The following is a 19,290-nucleotide window of genomic DNA, read 5'->3' as shown; positions in this document are numbered from 1 at the left end:
CAGAATCGGAAACAGGCTCCAGGCTCTGAGCCATCAGCCCAGAGCCTGACGCGGGGCTCGAACTCACGGACCGCGAGATCATGACCTAGCTGAAGTCGGACGCTTAACCGACTGCGCCACCCAGGCGCCCCGACATTTTAACAATATTTGTTCTTCCAGCCCATGAGCATGGAATGTCTTTCCATTTCTTTGGGTTGTCTTCAATTTCTTTCATCAGTGTTTTAAAGTTTTCAGATATGGATCTTTCATCTCTTTGGTTAAGTTTATTCCTGGGTATTTTATTATTTTTGGTGCAATCGCAAATGGGATTTTCTTAGTTTCTTTTTCTGTTGTTTCATTATTAGTGTAAATAAATACAACAGATCTCCATGTATTGATTTTACTGAACTCATTTATCAGTTCTAGTAGTGTTTTGGTGCAGTCTTTCAGGTTTTCTATATAGAGCATCATGTCATCTGCAAATAGTGCAGGTTTTACTTCTTCCTTATCAATTTGGATGCCTTTTATTTCTTTTTGTTGTTGATAGCTGTGGCAGTAGTATGCAGTATGTATATTGAATAAAAGTGGTGAGAGTGGACATCCTTGTCTTGTTCCTGACCTTAGGGGAAAAGCTCTCAGTTTTTCCCCATTGAGGATGGTGTTAGCTGTGGTTTTTTCATATATGGCCTTTATTATGTTGACCTTTGTTGAGGGTTTTTATCATGAATGAATGTTGTACTTTGTCAAATGCTTTTTCTGCATCTATTTAAATGATTATATCATTTTTATCCTTTCTCTTATTGAGGTGATGTATCACATTGATTAATTTGTGAATATTGAACCACCCATGTGTCCCAGGAATAAATCCCTCTTGATTGTGGTGAATGATTTTTTTATATGTATTGCTGGATTTGGTCTGCCAGTATCTTGTTGAGGATTTTTGTATCTATGTTCATCAGAGCGATTGGCTTGTAGTTTTCCTTTTTTGTGGTGTCTTTATCTGGTTTTGGTATTAGGGTAATGCTGATCTCAGAGAATGAATTTGGAAGTTTTCCTTCCTCTTCTATTTTTTGGAGTAGTTTGAGAAGAATAGGTATTAACTCTTCTTTAAATGTTTGGTAGAATTCGCCTATGAAGCCATCTGACCCTGGACTTTTGTTTGTTGGGAGTTTTTTGATTACTTATTCAATTTCATTGCTGGTTATCAGTCTGTTCACATTTTCTGTTTCTTCCTGCTTCAGTTTTGGTAGGTTATATGTTTCTAGGAATTTGTATATTTCTTCTAGGTTGTCCAATTTGTTGGCATATAATTTTTCATAATAATCTATTACAAGCATTTGTATTTCTGTGGTGTTGGTTGTTAGTTCTCCTTTTCCATTTGTGATTTTTATTTGAATTCTCTCTCCCTCTTTCTCTTTCATCTGGCTAGAGGGTTATTAATTTTGTTGGTCTTATCATAGAACCAGTTACTGGTTTTGTTGATCTGTTCTATTTGTTTTTTAGTTTATTTTTATTTTTTATTATACTGGGAGAGAGAACATGTGTGATCAGGGGAGGGGCTAAGGGAGAAAGAGAGAGAATCCTGATGCAGGGCTCGATCCTGTAACCCTGGAATCATGACCCAAGCCAAAATTAAGGGTCAGATGCTCAAGTGACTGAGCCACCCAAGCACCCCTGTTTTTTAGTTTCTACTAGGTTTATTCTCTAATCTTTATTATTTCCTTCCTTCTGCTGATTTTGGGTTGTTTCTTTCTTTTTTTTTTTTTTTCTTTTTCTAGTTCCTTTAAGTGTAAGTTTATGTTGTTTATATGAGATTTTTCTTGCTTCTTGAGGTAGGCCTGTATTGCTATAAACTTCCCTCTTAGAACCCTTTTTGCTGCATCCCAAAGATTTTAGACCATTTTGTTTTCATTTTCATTTGTTTCCATGTAATTTTCATTTCTTTGATTTCTTGGTTGACCCATTCATTGTTGAGTAGATGTTATTTAACCTCCATATATTTTGTTCTTTCCAGATTTTTTCCTGTGGCTGGTTTCTACTTTCATAGTGTTGTGGTCAGAAAAGATGCATGGTACGACTTTGGTCTTTTTAAATTTATTGACACTGGTTTTATGATCTATTCTGGAGAATGTTCCATGTGCACTTGAAAAAAAATGTGTATTCTGCTGTTTTAGATGGAATGTTCTGACTCTATCTGTTAAGTCCATCTTCTCCTCTACTTTCAATTATCAACATTTGATTATTGTTATCTGGATCTATTATTTTACTAGGAATTGCAAAATGGTGATTTTCTAACTGTCACTCTTTTGTTTTGGTCACCTGGACTTTTTATGCAAAGAAGAACTTTCCTTCAAAACGCATCCTGAAATGTTATTCATGCAGAAAAGTCAGGATAAATGCTTTGATTCTTTATTTTCCAATTTTTAGAAGAATGAATTCATGCCCTAGCAACTATTGAAGACTACTAATATTCTCTAGTTTTATTATGAACAGTACATTTTTAGAAGTCTGGTGAATTTTAATCCATTGCACTCATTTTGTTAATGCTCAGATTTCCCTGTCTTTGGGAGCCTTTGTAGGAGCCGTTTTCAAGTTTATTCTTGTGGCCCTTTGACAAGACCCTGGTCTCATCTACAAGTTTCTACACTAGGAGCATCTCAGTTCTGGAGTTCTGTGATAAACCCTTTGGGACATTCTGTGTGGCTTTGAGATTAAATCTGGCTTCACATTTTGGTGTAGCCTCTGTGAGGCTGGGGCAGGTTATGAAAACTCTCAGAGTATCACTTTATTTCTAAAATCTGGATAATAACACTCATCTCACATTAGTGAGGTATCAGATAGATATGAAGCACCTCTGAATATTTCCCTTTCCCTTATTTCAGAGAATATTTCTCGACATTCCTCTTATGCACACAGCATTTTGCTGAGTAGGTGGTAGCTGTGTAATGAAGCTTACCCACTGATAGTTTACACACGGTGAGGGCACTAAGGTGGTACTCGGGGGAGGCATTATTAATATCTTAAAGTGTTGTATGAGTGCCTGGCATTCAAATTGGGATTTCCTCTCTATCCCATCCTCACAGCTACTCGGTTTTCAGAAGTTGCCTGTTGGGAATTAGAGTCCAAATCAGATGTCAGGCTGTGTTGGTTTGGATCTGCCAATAAAAATCATCTGAATTCCGATTTGGAACTAATCTACCATCCCATGTGGTCTTAGCTCTGCTCCATTTGGTCAGAGAGATACTTGCCTTTCCAAAGGGAACTATAGTTTAATTAATTGAGGCTTGTTGGATCCTCTATAATCCTCAGGTTGAAACATAAATTATAAACGAGGAGGCTCTCTTATTGCAAATGAATGAATGGAGTCTTGCTTTGTGGGAACTTGAGTTCTGAAATCCAAATGGCAACACTCTTGGTTACTCTGATTGAAAGTGGCCACTCAAGTTGGCACATCTAAGACACATCGGATTGCAGATGGTTGGCTTGCAACCTTGCCCACAGCAGAGCTGTTCAGAGAACTAACTGACAGGAGGCTGAGGCTGTTTGCAGCCTTGGTCTGAAGGACTTGGTTCTCGGCAGGGCAGACCTTTTCTTTGGCACGGTGGTCCCTGTGGGTCCAGGGGCATGAATGCTGGCTGATAACCTGGGGGAAAGCAGATGATAGGAGGGCGTGTCCCAGATAGGAGGGGGTGAGGCAGTGCCCAAGGTTGGCTTCGTCTTTTTCTGCGGCTTTGCCAGGAGACTTTCAGCCTGGTCCTTGTACCACTTGTCCATCTAGAACATTCTGGGAAAGCACCATAGGATATGAATATCTTTCAAGACTGATAAGCCAGCTTGTTGGGAGAGTGTGACTTTGTGTGAGGTTTACCTTTTGGTGAAGTACACGAAAGGCACGTCTTCAGGTTTTCCCTGATGTATACCTCCTTCTGACTCTAAGTGAAAGAAACAACACCGATTTAATTGTGCCAAATACCTCTGGCATCACCACTCTAAACAGCAACCAGCAACAGCCTGTTGAGCAAGCTGACCCCTGCTCTGGAGACATGACAAGGACTGGCTTCTAGAGCTTTCTCACCAAACTGGGATGGTGAACCAGGGAGGACTGGCAATTGTGGGATGTTGGGACTCTGCAGCAACACCATGGCTTTGAATCCTGATTCTGCTGCTTAAACTGGCTATAGGATCTTGGAAAGATGGTTTGAATCTCCTCACCTTGGTCCCCTCACTTGTAGAACAGGGATACCAGTGCCCATCCGTCGCTGCAATCATTGTCTGGCACCTTGCCAGTGCTTTATAAAGTTAGGCATTTCTCTCATTATTAACAGTTCATGACTGTTTATTAGTAATAAAGAATCCGGGGCCAGTTGACTTAAAAGCCTGCAATTTGTCTGCAAGCCTGTGAACAGAGTGACTGAGGCATCGACAAACCTGGCAAAGCAAAGCCTGGCAAAGCAAAGGGCTGCCTAGGAGGCAGGGAGCCTGCCAAGCCAATGAAGACAGAGATGCAGGGCAGGGAGTGGCACCTGTCCTCAGGAAGGGTCATACCCAGGGACCAGCACTGAACATTTTTGGCGCATTCACTCCCATGACCCACGTTCCAGGATAGAGGATCTGCCTGGGCTTGTTCAAGCCCAAGTCTGTACCTGGTGGCGCATCTTGACAGACATATGTTTTGAGGGGAGAAGGCCCACAAACAGGGGTGCCGCTGGCCATAGGGGAGCAGTGCCTGCGGACAACAGCTCCACACCGTGCAGGGTCAGCTGCACCCTCCTGCCCCCTTGGCCTCTGATGACTGGCAAAAGGCCAATAACACAGCATCCAACACGCTCAGCCTAATTCTTCCAAGCGTGGGGGTCCAGGAACAATATTAGGGATGCAGTCTCCCTCTCTCTCTGCCCCTCCCTTGCTTGTACTCTGTCTCCCTCTCTCTGTCTCTGGGGCTGTCACTGTCTAGTTGTGCCGCAGAGGTGGGAGGAAGCTGGTGCCCTTGGAACAAGACCTCAAGGAGTGGCAGGTGGTTTCTCGGTGACCAAGTGCTGGGGCTGCCTTATCTGCAGCCACGGGGTAGAGGCGGTTTGCTCCTGGCCTACACAGACCTCTCTGGGGCCTGGCAGTGTGCTTGCTTCTCAGGTGGAACCGGACCATCAGGTGACTCACACCCCGGGTCACTGTTCAAAGAGACACCCAGGCAGCTGTGTTTAAATGATGAAAAATAGCCAATTAAAAATGGCCAATCTGGCAGTTTTGACTGTTTTAGTCAATAATTCCGATTTCATCACAGCTAAGCATACTACGATGACATTCAGCCAGGGCCAAATTGTTTGACTAACAATTTGAGGATGCTCATGACCACATATTCAAGTGCCCCTGTTCACACGGAGTGTGCAAAAGCTGTCTGTGCTGACCCTGAATCTCATCACAAATCTCTCCTCCTCGAGAAAACTATTGCTGATCGAGTGGGAGCCCAGTGAGCATTTCCAGCCTGGCATGCTGAACACGCAGCTCCCGCCTGAAGGGGAGTGCGAAGCAGCGCTCAGGGCGCTGTTGACATCGCGAGGCAACTTCCTCTGGCTCTCCCCATGCCATTGGACCCCCTACAGCTGGCCGCCTCCTCCATACAGCCCAGCCACCCCATCGTGAATACTTTCTGGTCTGTTAGGTGTCACAGTTCTGCGATGTCAGCCCCGATGTTTCCCAGAGCACCGAATGATGCAGTCAAAACCATCAGGTTGGCCAAGAGTTTGGTCTGTCACTGCTCCGCAACATTCAAGGCCACAGAGCTGGCATGCACTGCATCAGAACTGAGCCCTGACCTTCTGACCCCACGTCCTGCGTCTTTCCTGGGAGTTCCACCCCACTCAGCTACTCAGCCTCACAGGACGTCCTTGGAGAAAGATAAGGCTCAAGGGCTGTGTCTGACCTTGAAAATCGTCATGGATGAGGTTGACCAAGTATGCTCTTCTGTGGATGTAAGATTGCATCACATACAGACCAGACCTTGGCACACTATGGGTGCGTATCATGAATATGAATAAGTGTGACAATAGTGAATCAAGTAAGGTCGTAAGTGAATGGCCTAAAGCGTAAATACATGTAGGAGACACTTATCTAAGGGGCTCAGGGAATAAGCATGTTTTGTAGTGTTTGGGTGCTATACACACAGCAGACAGATGTATACACGTGCCTTCTATAGCACCAAACATTCTTACACACAGGCTCATGCACACATAGCATACACGAATACATACACATATACTTCCACACGGTGCAGTCATACATGCAGATACCTGTGTACACACATGTGCAGTCCCACATGACACACAAGGACACACCTCCTTGTGTGTCTGGGCCATTCACTGGGGATTCCTGTCATGACAATCTGGCCAGTGCTCCAGAAAGAGCCATGCCCAGTCTTTTTTTTTTTTTTTTTTTTTTTTTTTTGAGATGCAGAGAGTGAGGGAGAGAGGGGCAGAGAGAGAGGGAGAGAGAATCCCAAGAAGGGTCTGCACTGACAAACTGTGAGATCATGACTTGAGCCAAGATTGAGTAGGACACTTAACCAGCCGAACTACCTCGGTGCCCCCACAGCCTTCTCTTAGATCAGAAAGCCAGGCTACCTCAGCCTGGGCTCTGGAACCTGGTCCTGCTCTTCATAAACCAGATGCTCCTGCCTTCCCCCCTCTCTTCCATGTGTTCCCTTTTCTGCCTTTAGCTGCTTGTGTCCTTTCAGCAGAGCTGAGATCTTGTGGCACTGGTGAAGCCATCCACACCTTTGTGGGTTTTGTGCTTCTTTCTAGTGTTTCTGTTACTGTAATTTCCTTGCAGTCCTTCTGGTGCCTCTGCCAGAGCTCTCGGGGTGAAGCAGGCCCAGGCTCAGTAGACTAGTCAAGAGCCAGCAAACAATGGAAGTGACCCCATGCGCTTTCTGGGAGACCTGTTTACCAAGGCCAAGGAGCAGTATGGCCCCAGAGTAAACAGTCCTCCAGGACGCAGCCTCAGGAGGGGCCCGGAGCTCTTCCAGGTCCTTGAGAGGGACCTTGCCCTCTGTGAGGGCCCCAGTGACCTCCATGTCCTGGCGGGCACAGCCGGCTCCCCCTGTAGCCAGGGTGTGGTAACCAGCATCGACAGCAGAGAAATGGGGCTAGATATCTGGCTCCGGGTCCCTGGGCATCACACAGTGATGGCAGGCACTGTCCTGCCCTCATGTTTCTGCATCACCTGTGGGCCTGTCACGAACAAGCTTTACCTTCTAGCCCATCTAGATCCTACTTTTTTTCTTTTCCTGTTGTTTCTGTCACCCAATTTATCACCAGCCAGCTCTGTGGTAGTCGGGATGGCCTCACCCGTGCTCATGCCCCCATGAGTGCTGTCGCACCCTGTCTGGCCTGCACCCTCACTGAGGTGGATCCCTACATGCACACACGGTGGTGTGCGGGGTGCCAAAATCGAGCAGAGGAACGGCTGTCTTCAGGCCTTCCTCAGAGAGTCTGTGGATGAATCATCTCACCATCGAATTCTACTCGGCCAGCAGTGTGGTGTGAACCCAGGGTCCGAATACTAAGTGCTAAGAACACAAAATGAGTAAAGAACCCCAGGTCACCTGTTTGGCCATCCTCTGGTGGGGGGGGGTGGGCTGCATGTACAAAGTGCAGATCTGTGGGCAAGTGCGGAGCAGGACCATGGTTGCTCCTGCTGTGTCCCCACAGGGTGGACAAGTGCTCTCTCTGGAGGGCAGTTCCCTGGGCCTTTGGGTGACAGAACTCCTTGCCCACAGATGGGCAGACAAGGAGGGCCTACTTTCTTGGGCACAGGGACAGAGGGTGTTGAGCAGGACCGGGTAAGGGAGGGACCTGGTGGGGAGGACAGGCATCAGCAAGGAGGTGATCGCCAGGGCGATCAGGCCCAATATTCAGTTTCAATTGTAGATGGCCTGCGCTGAGCTGTAGCCCCCTCACCATCTACCCTACCCCAAAGTGTGCACAGGCCAGCCCCACCGCACCGGGGCGGTAAGGGGCCAGGAGGGAGAGGACTTGGGAAGGATAGCTGATGAGCGCCACGCAGCAAGGAGAGATCTGCAGGCGCAGGCACAGCAGGAACCAGACTTCATCTAGGGCAGCGGGACCCACAGGGGTGAGGCCAGGCCACTGCCCAATGCTGAATGAAGCAGGCGAGGGGCCGAGGGGATGGACACACTCACGCTCAGAGCCTGCATTCTCTCTCACACAGCTCCCTCTGATTCCTCGAACGCCTCCCCCGGCCCAGGACCCCTGCAGCCATACCCTGCTTTTTAGGAAGAAGTCTCCCTGAGAGGTCCGCAAGGTCCCCAAGGCCCCCCGCGGACCCCTGGACAGTGGCCAGGGAGGGACACCAGGGCCGCGTCCGCACCGTGGATCCTGATCTCGCCGCGTAGAGTTCGGAACTCGGAAGGCGCTGATCCTCCAGGCTGGGCTCCCACAGTTTCCTCTTCCTCAGGCTGAGGACCTCCCACACTTTCACCCCCCCCCTCCCCCGCTCTGGGCCCCCTTCTGATGGATCCACAACACGTCTGGTCACATTAAAATTAAATAAAACTAAGAGCCGGCGATCGGCTCCTGGGCGGCCTCTGCCACACGTCAATGGCCGCCGGCCCCGCGTGCTCATGGACGCCGCGTGGGACCACGCGGGTGGGCGCCCTGCCCGGGGTCTGAGCAAAAAGGGTCGGGCCTTTCCCCCGCCTGGCCAAAAGGGAGGGCCACGTCCCGGGCGGGTCAGTGCGACCACGGGGGACCCGGGACCCCCGGGCCGGGCGAGGGCTGGGTGCGCTCGGCTCACCCCAGCCCCCTGGGGGAGGGCGGAGCCACAAGGATGGGACGGGGGCGCGCTGGGGCGGCCGCGCGCCGGCAGGTGGGGCGGGCCGGGGGGGGCGCCGTGGGCGGGGCTGGCGGGCGCGCGGCGGGGCGGGGCCTGGGTGTGGGCGGGGCCGGAGGCGCTGTCCGGTGCTGAAGCGGCGGCGGGCGCGGGCAGCGCGGGGAGGAGCGGTGCTCGCCAGAGTCGGTCCCGCCGCCCCCGCCGCGCCGCCATGGACTGAGCGCCGCTCGCCCGGCCGCCGACATGGGGCCGCTGCTCGCGCTCCTGCTGCTGCTGCTGCTGCCGCCGCCGCGCACCGCGCCCGCGCCCCGCACCCGGCAGCTTCCGGGGCTTCTCGGTGAGTGGGGAGGGGGTGTCGGGGGAGGGAGGAGAGGGCGCCTGAGGGAGGGAGAGGGCGGGGGTGGGGTTGCTCGATGATTTTGGGGGCGAGGGGAGGGGGCGTCGCGGTGAATATGAGGGGCAGGGGGAGGGGGCTTCTCGGCGAGGAAGGGGGAGGGGCTGGGGGAGGGGGGCTTCTCGGTGAGTGAGGGGGGCGAGGGTAGGGAGGCTTCTCGGTTTGGGAGGGGGCGGGGGAGAGGGCTTCCCGGGGAATGAGGTGGGCGGGGGGGAGGGGGCTTCTCGGCGAGTGAGGGGGCGGGGGTGGGGGACTTCCGGGTATGTTTGGGGGAGGGGGGTGCTTCTCGGTGCGTGAGGGGGAGGGGGTGGGGGGTTTCCGGGTGTGTGAGGGGGCGGGGGGTGGGGGGGCTTCCCGGTGTGAGGGGGCAGGGGGAGCTTCCCGGTGTGTGAGGGGGCGGGGGTGGGGGCTCTCGGGTGTGTGAGGGGGCAGGGGTGGAGGGGCTCCCTGGTGTGTGAGGGGGAGGGGGTGGGGTCTTCCGGGTGTGTGGGGGCGGGGGTGGGGGGGCTTCCCGGTGTGTGAGGGGGCGGGGGTGGGGGGGCTGCCCGGTGTGTGAGGGGGCGGGGGTGGGGGCTCTCGGGTGTGTAAGGGGGCGGGGGTGGGGGGGCTGCCCGGTGTGTGAGGGGGCGGGGGTGGGGGTTTCCGGGTGTGTGAGGGGGCGGGGGCGGGGGGGCTTCCGGGTGTATGAGGGGGCAGGGGTGGGGGGGCTGCCCGGTGTGTGAGGGGGCGGGGGTGGGGGGCTTCCGGGTGTGTGAGGGGGCCGGGGCGAGGGGGCTCTCGGGTGTATGAGGGGGCGGGGGTGGGGGGGGCTGCCCGGTGTGTGAGGGGGCGGGGGTGGGGGGCTTCCGGGTGTGTGAGGGGGCGGGGGTGGGGGGGCTGCCCGGTGTGTGAGGGGGCGGGGGTGGGGGGCTTCCGGGTGTGTGAGGGGGCGGGGGTGGGGGGGCTGCCCGGTGTGTGAGGGGGCGGGGGTGGGGGGCTTCCGGGTGTGTGAGGGGGCGAGGGTGGGGGGGCCGCCCGGTGTGTGAGGAGGTCTTCTCAGGGAGTGACGGGGGCCAGAGAGGAGGTTTGTCGGTGCGCCAGGGGGGAGGGGCTTCTCGGTGAGTGCGGGGTGGGGGGCGCTCACTGGAGGGGCGCGGTGCCTCGCGGGGGTCCCTGCTCTCCCCCGGGTGCCTCTCTGTCCTCGGCCGCAGGGCCAGGCAGGATTCGCACCCTGCCTCAGTTTCCTCCCGGACGCCCCTCCTCCCCGCCCAGGACTCCGGCTCAGGGCGGCCCCCGGCGACGGGGCGTCCCGTGCGTGCGTGCGTGAGGCTGTAGGGCTGGGGCGACGGGGAGGCGCGCCGCGGACGTGGCGCCCCTCGCACCCGCGCCTCGGACTCCTGCCTGCGCGGTCAGCACGTGAACCCCGCTGGCAGCCGCCTCTCGGCAGACGGACATTTTCCTTCCGCGGCCGGGGTCCGCCTCCGTGAGATCGCCTTTCGCCGTGTTTACCCAGGAAACGTGCCGGGCCCCGCGCCCCCCTCCGCGCCGGCCCTTCGGTGGAGGAGACTCACCTTAAAGCTTCAAGGCCCGGATTGCCCAGCGCAGCAGACCAGATAATAGGGGGTTGCTAGGTGTCCAGAGGGAGGGCAGAAACGTGTCCTGGGCGGTGCCGAGGGGTCGCTTGGCCACCTGGCCTCCTCCGCCCCTGGCCTGGCCCTTCTGGAACCCCGAACAAAGAGGGCACAGAGAGAGGTCAGTCTCCCCAGATTCCTGGCTAATGCAGACTGCGACCCAGTTAGAGGGACAGCCGGTGATTTGAAGGGAGGTCCTCGCCCCTGGGGTGGAGGGGTGTGACCGGTGCCCACATCCCGGGGTGCTGCTATCCAAGTCACCACGCGCAGATAGTCCTTGTTAGGTAGGGACAAGCTTGGGAAGGCTTGGGGGCCTGGCCCACTCTGCCTAGACCTCCAGGACCTTGCCTCAAACTGGTGATAAGGGTTGAGCCGTGGACCCGTCTACAGGCCTGTCACCTCTAGTGAGAGCTGTTCGCTCAGCTGGCCAGATGCAGCCCTGCAGGTCAGGGGGACCCAGGGTCAGCTGATGTTGCTCTAGGGAAGGCAGTTTCTATGGGCTGAGTGGGAGGCTGGTCCTGGACTACTCTCTTTCCATTACGATTGCCGGTTCCTAGCATTTTGCCTAAGTCACAGAAGGAAGAAGTGGCTGAGAGAGGGAGTAAAGGAAAACCCCAAAATGGAAGGGTATGAAGAGAAAAAAATCACCACGCTGTCCTGGACAATACTGCCTGACAAAGCAATGATATTTTGACTATAAAGTTGAATCCTATTAAAAAAGGATGCCTCATTTCTCCTCTGTTTACACCTCCTGGATAGTGGATGGTCTTTATGTGGGGCGTTAGGGGCCCAGAATCACTCAGACAGGCTCAAGGATTCCAGGTGCATTAACCTGGAAATTGCTTGGCAGTGTCTACAGGTAACGAGGCGTAAGTGTGGTCTTCTTATTTGGGGGCCCAATCTGGAATAGCATGTAGCCTTGTCTACCTATATAAGCTCCCTACATCCTGCCCACCAGCCTTCTATCTGTACCCTGTCCTCACCCAGAATGCTGCTGCCATATTCTCAGAATTCGAGTACCCAGTCTTCAGAAAGTGCAGGGAGAACCGGGGTCACCAATGAAAGGTATACGCTGCCATCTTTCTCTTTCTCAACCATTTGGATCTTGTTTGATATTTGGTCACACATCGTTCCAAATAATGATGCACGATGTACGATCACCTAGAGACCTTAGTTTTGGCCCTAGCCATGTCACTTGTATTCTTCTTACTTATTTAGCTCAGGTTGTTGTCTAAAGAACACAGTTCAAGGAGATCTGAGTTTTTCTCCTTGCTAGTATCATAAAGTTGTAGGTTAGAATGACTCTGATACCACCAAGACCTAAGACCAGTTCTTTCTGTATAGACTGCCTTGACTGAGCCAGGGGCCTGTTCAGATTTAGTCAGTGAAGGAGTTCTTAATGAAAACCAGAGTCAACAAGGGTACTAGTATCTCCTTGTTCTGAGCCACATTCCATGAAACCACCGTATTTTCACAACAGCTGTTGGCAGCATCCCAATGGCAGTGGATGTCTCTCACCTTTCCCTTTCTTCAAGGGTACCCTTTCCCCCTTAATCACTTTAGCTTCCTGCCCTGTCACCACCTGTTCTCTCCATGTCTTTCTGGTTCCAAAGGCTCCTTTATGACACATAGTTTCCCATTATTTTTGACACTAGTATCAGAGCTGAACAGGGAGGGGAATAATGGCACCCCCATCCATGATATGATTCAACTTTGCTTCTAGTGAAAATACCATTGCTGCATCAGGCAGCATTGTCCAGGATGGTTTAGTAATTTTGTTTTCTTCATCTAGTCCTGTCTTTGGATTTTCCTTTGCTTCCTCCTTTTGCCTTTCTTTGTGATTTCAGGACATCCTTTTGTTCATGTGCTCAGTACTATATGAATCTGATTTGACTGCAAGGTGCTTGTCTTTAAGCTATTTTTAGTTATAGGGAGGCCAGTTTGTGAGCCTGCTCAGATAGCCCCCACATTTAAGGGCAATCTATAAAAGGCCCTTCTTTTGCTAAAGAAATACGAATTTTATTTGCCAAAGGACAGAGTCAACCTTTCATGAAAATTTGGCTTGGAGAATCCGAAAGTCAAAGCTAGCCCGTGCACCTAGCTCTGAGATAGGTGAGTGTTTATTTTCCTCCCTTGTTTTTTGTTTCCTGATTTGCCCACACATGTTTTTCATTCATCAGTGAGCCCACATGGAACTGAGGAGACAGCAGCCAGGAGCAGGAGTCGGCTTGTTTTGTGAACTAGATGGCATGATTGTTTATTTTTAAATCAAAGCATCCTTTCTGCCACAAAAGCACACGTCCATCTTTGCTTCTTAGGGTCCATAGCTCTTGATTTTGTTGGGTGCATGGTAGCGAGCAGCCTGCCCTTCCCCTAGAGCAAAAACCCTGCTACCCCCTCTCAGGCTGTAAGCCTTTCTTTGCCTGTCTCCTCCCCCCTGTTCTGGCTCCTTCAGCATCAGGTGCTGATGTCCCCATGCAGAAGGATGGGGGTGCATGCAAAACTCTGGGCTTCTGTGGAAGGGAGGTGACAGTGGGCTTATCCATGAAACCAGATGCATTGGGTGGAACTGTGGCGCTGCTGTCTCCTGTGTCCAGAGATGGCAGTTAAATGTGTCAGACTCAGAAGGAATGTGTGGGGAATAAAAAAGGTTTTTAGATGGCTTCCTCTTGGTGCTAAGCTTAGTTCTGCTTCTCAACATCTTGCAGCTCTTCTTTTAAAAGCCGATCTGTTTTTGTACCTGGTTATCAAGATCATTCTCCGTGGTGCCCACCAAATAGGTGTAGGAGGTGTGCTAAATTTTCCATAGTCTGCTTTCTGCCTTCCTCTGCGGTGGTGTTGGGTCCCATCGTGGTTTGTGTGCCAGGAATTTCGGTATGCCATGAAATGTGCAGACTCCTTGGGTTCCTGGCTTCCTGTGCCCAAGGGCAATAGCAGTGTGGTGAATCTGCAGTCAGGCTGAGAAAAGCAACCAGGATGATCACCCAGGGTGATGTCTTGATGAGTTCTATAGTGGTCATTGTTTCTTTTACATGATAATTCTGCATTTCTGAGTTTCTTTGTTGTTGCTGTTCTTTTTTTTTTTTTTTTTTTATGTAGGCAGGCAGTTTTACCTAATTTGTGAATGCAGTTATTCACCCTTTATTTTATTTTATTTTATTTTATTTTATTTTGTTTTGTTTTGTTTTGTTTTATTTTTTAAGTGAGGAATATGGGTTCAGGAAGAGGGGAAGTTTGAAGGAGGGATGGAGTTAGCTGAGCTGTCCTTATACCTGATCTTATTAAGAAAGGTTTCTATTACCATGATCTCTTGGAGCATTACCTTAGAATTTCAAAATTCCTTATGAAAAGGTGTTTGTAACTGAATGTAACTGTGACCCCCAAAAAATAATCCTCTGGCTTTGAGTGGCATATATTTAAATGCCTCGGTATGTGTAAATACTGCTAGTTTAAGGGTTCTTGATGTGTGGAGAGGCAAACAAACAACCCCCCCCAAAACAAACAAACAAACAAACAACAATTTAAGAAATGGGCAGAAAGGATTTGAATCTAGATTTATCCCAGCAAATGCAGGCCCAGTGAGGCTCGGTTAACCGAGAACCTGTCTTATCTCTACTGACAAGATGTTCCATTTCTTGAGAAAACAAACAGCTGAATTCATGGCTGATAACTCTCTGCTCCACATAAAAGCACCTGGCAGCTGTTTCCACATTAGTCTAAATTGACCTTCATGAATATGGACCCAGCTGGACTTAAGTTTTTAATCTTGGTTGATAGGGGCCGAGAAAACCCAAGAAGCTGAAAATAATCAGTGCACTTTTCTGCTGGCTGGAAACAGTTTGTGGGGGGAAGAAGGAAGCTTTTTCCTTTAATTTGTGCTATCTCCAACGACTCTGCCACAACCACTATTTAAATACATAGGCAGGAAGTGAAAAGGGGTGTGGTTCTCCTGGAAACACTTATGTTCACATATTAAGTGACTTTTTTGTTTGTTAGTTGGGTTCTGTGCTGATAAGTGGATGACTCCCCTGTAGGTGTAAGGCACTGAACTTTGGACTAGAGGTGTTGATGTGTGGAACATCAGGATCCTATCTTTAAAATGGCCTTTGTGTATGTGGTGTGAAGAAATAAGGAAGTTGTTCAGGGTTTTGTGACGATCGCTTGGTGTTAACTGTCCAGTGTGGAGGTGGATAACAGGGTGTTTTAGTTAATTTTGTTTTCATCTGTTCCTTCCAATCCTACTGACTGTGGTTCAGAAAACACAAGGACACTCCCAGTATATGGGACTAGAAATGGTTTCTGGGAGGGCAGTTCAACAGGCAGGAAGAGAATATTCGTAAAACAGATAGGGGCAGTGTCTCTTTATTAAATTTAATTAAAAATTAATCATACAGTAAAACTGAGTTTTTTATTTTGGTACATCATCCTAGGTATAGATTCTGATGACAGGTAATAGAATAGTTCCTTGTCCCAAACATTGCCCTGTGCTCTCCATTTGTAGTGATAGCCTACCCTGTCCCCTGAGCCCCTGGCAACTCCTGGAAGACTCTACGTGTGGTTACATGAACACCCTGCAAGGCGAGCATTTATATCTCCATTTCTCAGATGGAAAGACTGAGGCTTTGAGTGCTTAAGAAGAGTGCTATAAGAGAGTCAGTGCTGGGATTGGGTCCTAGGTCTCTGGTCTTCAGAGTCTCCTTTTCTCTCCAGCAGGTGACCCCAGGATGGGGCAGGGATAGCTCTGTAGGCTGCAGGTCCCAGCAGAAGGAATCTATGCACCGTTAGAACATGTCTGTGCAACCCCACAAGAACAGGGATGTCTTCCTGTTACTACTACAGGGACAGAGGTGATTTTCACTTGTCAGGTTGCCTTTCCCTAAGGAGCTTCAGAACCTCTAGGCTCGACAGGCCTGTTTCAGAGAGAATTTGAAAATGCTCTTTGGTCTGTGGCAGGGAATGCTGATTTTCTGAGTTGGGTTTTGTTCTGGGTCTCAGACTCAGTTATTTGGTTAGCCTCTCTAAGGGAATCTTGATGTTTGGAAATGGATAACTTGCTTTTGGACACCTTTAGCCTTACCTCATGGCAGGAATGCAAGTGCCACTATAGAATTCATGGCTTACTGTGTTCGTAAACACTCTGTTCGGAATGCTTCTGTGCTTCCATGAGATTTTTAAGTGTGGTGATACAAACATCAAAGAAACTAGCTCTCATTTCAGACCTGTTGGAAGAAAAAGCCCACTTCAGAGTAAGGAATGAAGGAGGGATTACTCTCACAAGAAAATTTCAAGAGTATATTTGGTCTAAGCTTGGCATTTAGAGTGGCAAACAAGCAAAGGGATGGCTCATTCTGGTCACTTATTATTTTCTGAGGCATTTGGTAGAGGAAAGAGTGAAACTTCCCCTCACATGACATGGGCATTCTGTGTCACTGTGTGTTCTGAAGGTCCATTTTGGCTTCTGATGCAATGTCCTACATACAGTACAAAAGATGTTTGGAAATAGTTTGTTTGGTGGAAGGAATTTTCAGAAGAAAGGCTGACCTGGTTTCCAAAGGGAAAAGGACTTTATATTAATGGTGCAAGTTGGTTCTGATTCCAACAGCAGAATATAGTCAACTTGTAATTGGACAGAGCAGCCAATAAAATTGGCCGTGGAGGCTGATGCTTTTTCCATTTGGAGTTGTGGCTTTAATCCAGTTCAAAGCAGTAATTAACCTGTTGTAGGGCTTGAAGCCAATTCAGTGCTTTGTATATTCTGTGAAATAGCTGGTATTATAACGGCAGCGGGCGAGGCATACAGTGAAAGCTTGATTTCTCAGTGGTGGGCTGGGAATGGGAAACTGGGTGAGGAAGCAGCATGGACTGCCATCTCCCCACCTTCCCACCTCAAGGCATGTTCTGTCCTGCAAAGGCACATCTGCTTTCACCAAAATATACTTGAGGACTTCTTGAATCTTCTTCTCTGGTTTTGCCTGAAAATAGGTCACCAATCTTCCATCTGATTTAAGTGTTGTCAATGAGCAGCACACAGATGAGATTATAAGCTCCTTCCCATGCGCTCTCCCTGCTTCACCAGGGTGTTGTGGTCCTTGATTCCATGAAATAATAAACATGGAAAAAAACCCAGATCCTGTAGGTGATTTCTGAAAGCATGGTAGGGAACGAGTGGATATGGGTCTGGAACACAAATTGGATGGCAAAAGACACTGTTTCTGGGCAGCATGTTGACAGAGAGATTGCCTTCTGTCTCCAATCACGTAATCTTTACAGTTTGCGCTTATCCTCCTGTTAGAAGTCAAGGAAAATGAAAGGACTTTACCTGTAATCTTTTTGAATTTAAGCCATGAACAAAGTACCAAATTCTTCATGTTTTTGAGAGGATCATATGAGATGGTGGAGAGTCCTTGGTAATGGTAGTCCTGGTTGTTACACTCCTGGAAGCTCCATTTTTTTCCAGTTAATGTGGGAGTTCGGTGGCCAGATAGGGTGGAATGTTGTTATTATTGAAAATATTACTATTTTAGTGAGTCCGAGTCTCAGCCAAATTGACTATTGAGATTTTTGCTAAAAGCATTACCATTACATTTTAAATAGTAATATTATTCATGTTTTTTGATAAGCATATTTAAAAATAGTTATACATAATTAGGATGCAGACCTAATTATGTTGTAATGAGAATAATTAATGGTGAGAGCACCGTCTGGATTTATTTCACTTCATCCCTTCAAAGAGATTAAGGCCCTTGAATAAAAGAAATTGGACTTAAAAATAGTTATGCACGTTTATTACATGTATGAGTGGAAAGTGTAATAAAGAGATAGGACATACCCTTTTTCAGATACACTAAGCATTTTCTTTTGAAGTCTTATGTAATATTTGATAAATGCAAAAATCAGAGCACTTTTTTAGTGTATATGACGTCTCTAGGTTGCAATGTTTTTAGGTGTCTGGATTTTTGTCTTGTCACTGAGGCATGAAAAATATCTGATGATAGAGTCCAAAGGACACACATACTCTTGTAAAAGTGTTGAGGATCACACACAGCATTGGCTGCACCTGGGACCCAACAGTGCTGTGCACGTCTGTCTTCCACAGCCTGACACAGAAGACAGCACGTCACTGTGAGGGCATGACACGGATAGCACCCTCCGCACCCCGGGTGAGGGCTGAGTGAGGGAAACATTCTCTTAACCCCCAGGCAGGACTCCCAAATCCACCACCTTCCATGCCGTTCGCCTGAGGACTTTGGGGTGTGAGAACATGCACATGCTGGGCAACTGTGCCCTTTCAGAAAAGACTGCGGTGTCCATGATGGTAGCGTCAGAAGGGGTGGGGTAACTGCCTTCAGGAGGTCTGACTTTGTTAGCATCTCTCACTGTGGGCCTGGGCTCAGACTTTCTGATTTGGGGCTCTGGGTGTTTGGCCCCACAGGACCAAGTCCTCCTTTGTAGGGAGGGGGTGGTGACCTCCAGACCCTGCCTCGTTGGTGTGCAGCAGTCACTATAGTTTGTCCTTTTCTGCTTGTCACTGTGCCTCTGCGGGCCACTCTTCGGCTCTCCCAAAGCTTGGTCACTCTGTGGCCTGTTGCTGGCCTTCTGAGCTGCTGTTGCAGGGGATGGTTCTTGTGGCTCAGTGTTTGGCTGGCCTGACTGTGGGAATGGCAAGGAGGGAGGGGCAGCCCGGTGGGTTGGGTGTGTTAGAATCGTGTGCCCTCTTTGACGTGCTTGGGGTTATGTCCTGTGCCTCAGGGAAGATCTGCAGGCTCTGGATATATGCCTCATTCCATAGTTTGCTCCCCATAGTTGACCTGTCTCTTCCCAGCAACCTCTCTCTCCGAGAGGAAAAGATAAGGACACACTCTCCCCTTGCTCTAACGGTTTTTGTGAGGTTCCCTGGGTTCTGCAGACCCCTGGACTGTTTGTAGAATGTGGGGAGCGGTAGGATCTGAGCCATCTGTGCCTTCCACCTCGCCCCGGCTGTTTCTGTGTTGACCACCAACTTTTATGCCCATGTGTAAGGGATGGTGGTGTACTTGTGTTTTGTTGTTCTTGGTGAACTTTTGTATTGTGTGACTCATGTCCGCAGCACGTCACTCCCCAGAAAAAACCTGGCAGAGATATCTGTGGGACGGGGTAAGCAGAAGTGCCAGTGGGATGCTGTGTACAGGGTGGCAGGCAGGGAAGGCGGGGCGTCCTCACTTGAAGCCCTTGTGCTGTGGGGGGCACACTCTGGGGCCCGCCCAGCAAGAACTTCCATGTTCTGAGACTGTAGTACCTATTAATATCTATTTCTATTCTTGTGGCCTGGAATATGCTTTTTAAAAGGGGCTTTGCAGCAGAGTTGAGTTGGAATAGAGAAACTGTGATGTCAAGAGCAAAACTGCAGAGACTTTCATTTCTTGCAGAACCGGGTTTGGGCTAACATGCCTCTACTGGCAGGAGCCTGGCATGGTCCTTGGG

General features: G+C 49.8%; 1 protein-coding gene and 1 long non-coding RNA gene across 4 annotated transcripts in view; one reads left to right on the top strand and one right to left on the bottom strand.

Moving 5' to 3' along the window:
- Positions 1-2,749: 2,749 nt before the first annotated feature.
- On the bottom strand, positions 2,750-8,461 carry LOC109497739. The gene is made up of 3 exons (XR_002737299.2): positions 8,259-8,461; positions 3,848-3,911; positions 2,750-3,763 (listed from the first exon to the last, which is right to left on the bottom strand). It is a non-coding gene; the product is annotated as an uncharacterized LOC109497739 (long non-coding RNA).
- Positions 8,462-8,961: 500 nt separating this feature from the next.
- The window catches only part of PTPRN2 (protein tyrosine phosphatase receptor type N2), an 801,801-nt gene continuing 791,472 nt past the window's right edge, over positions 8,962-19,290 (top strand). Inside the window, exon 1 of one of the 3 annotated variants that reach the window (XM_023250823.2) lies at positions 8,962-9,163. In XM_023250823.2, the coding sequence (XP_023106591.2) occupies positions 9,070-9,163 (94 nt within the window). In that variant the 5' untranslated portion in view covers positions 8,962-9,069. Of the gene's footprint in view, positions 9,164-10,577; positions 10,952-19,290 lie in introns of those variants that run through there. The other 2 variants (XM_023250821.2, XM_045053088.1) reach the window with 2 other exon arrangements.

The sequence above is a fragment of the Felis catus genome, chromosome A2, assembly GCF_018350175.1.
Source record: "Felis catus isolate Fca126 chromosome A2, F.catus_Fca126_mat1.0, whole genome shotgun sequence".
In the NCBI taxonomy this organism is placed as follows: Eukaryota; Metazoa; Chordata; class Mammalia; order Carnivora; family Felidae; genus Felis; species Felis catus.
The sequence above is the reverse complement of the archived record's forward strand: the minus strand, read 5'-3'. Positions and strand labels throughout refer to the sequence as shown.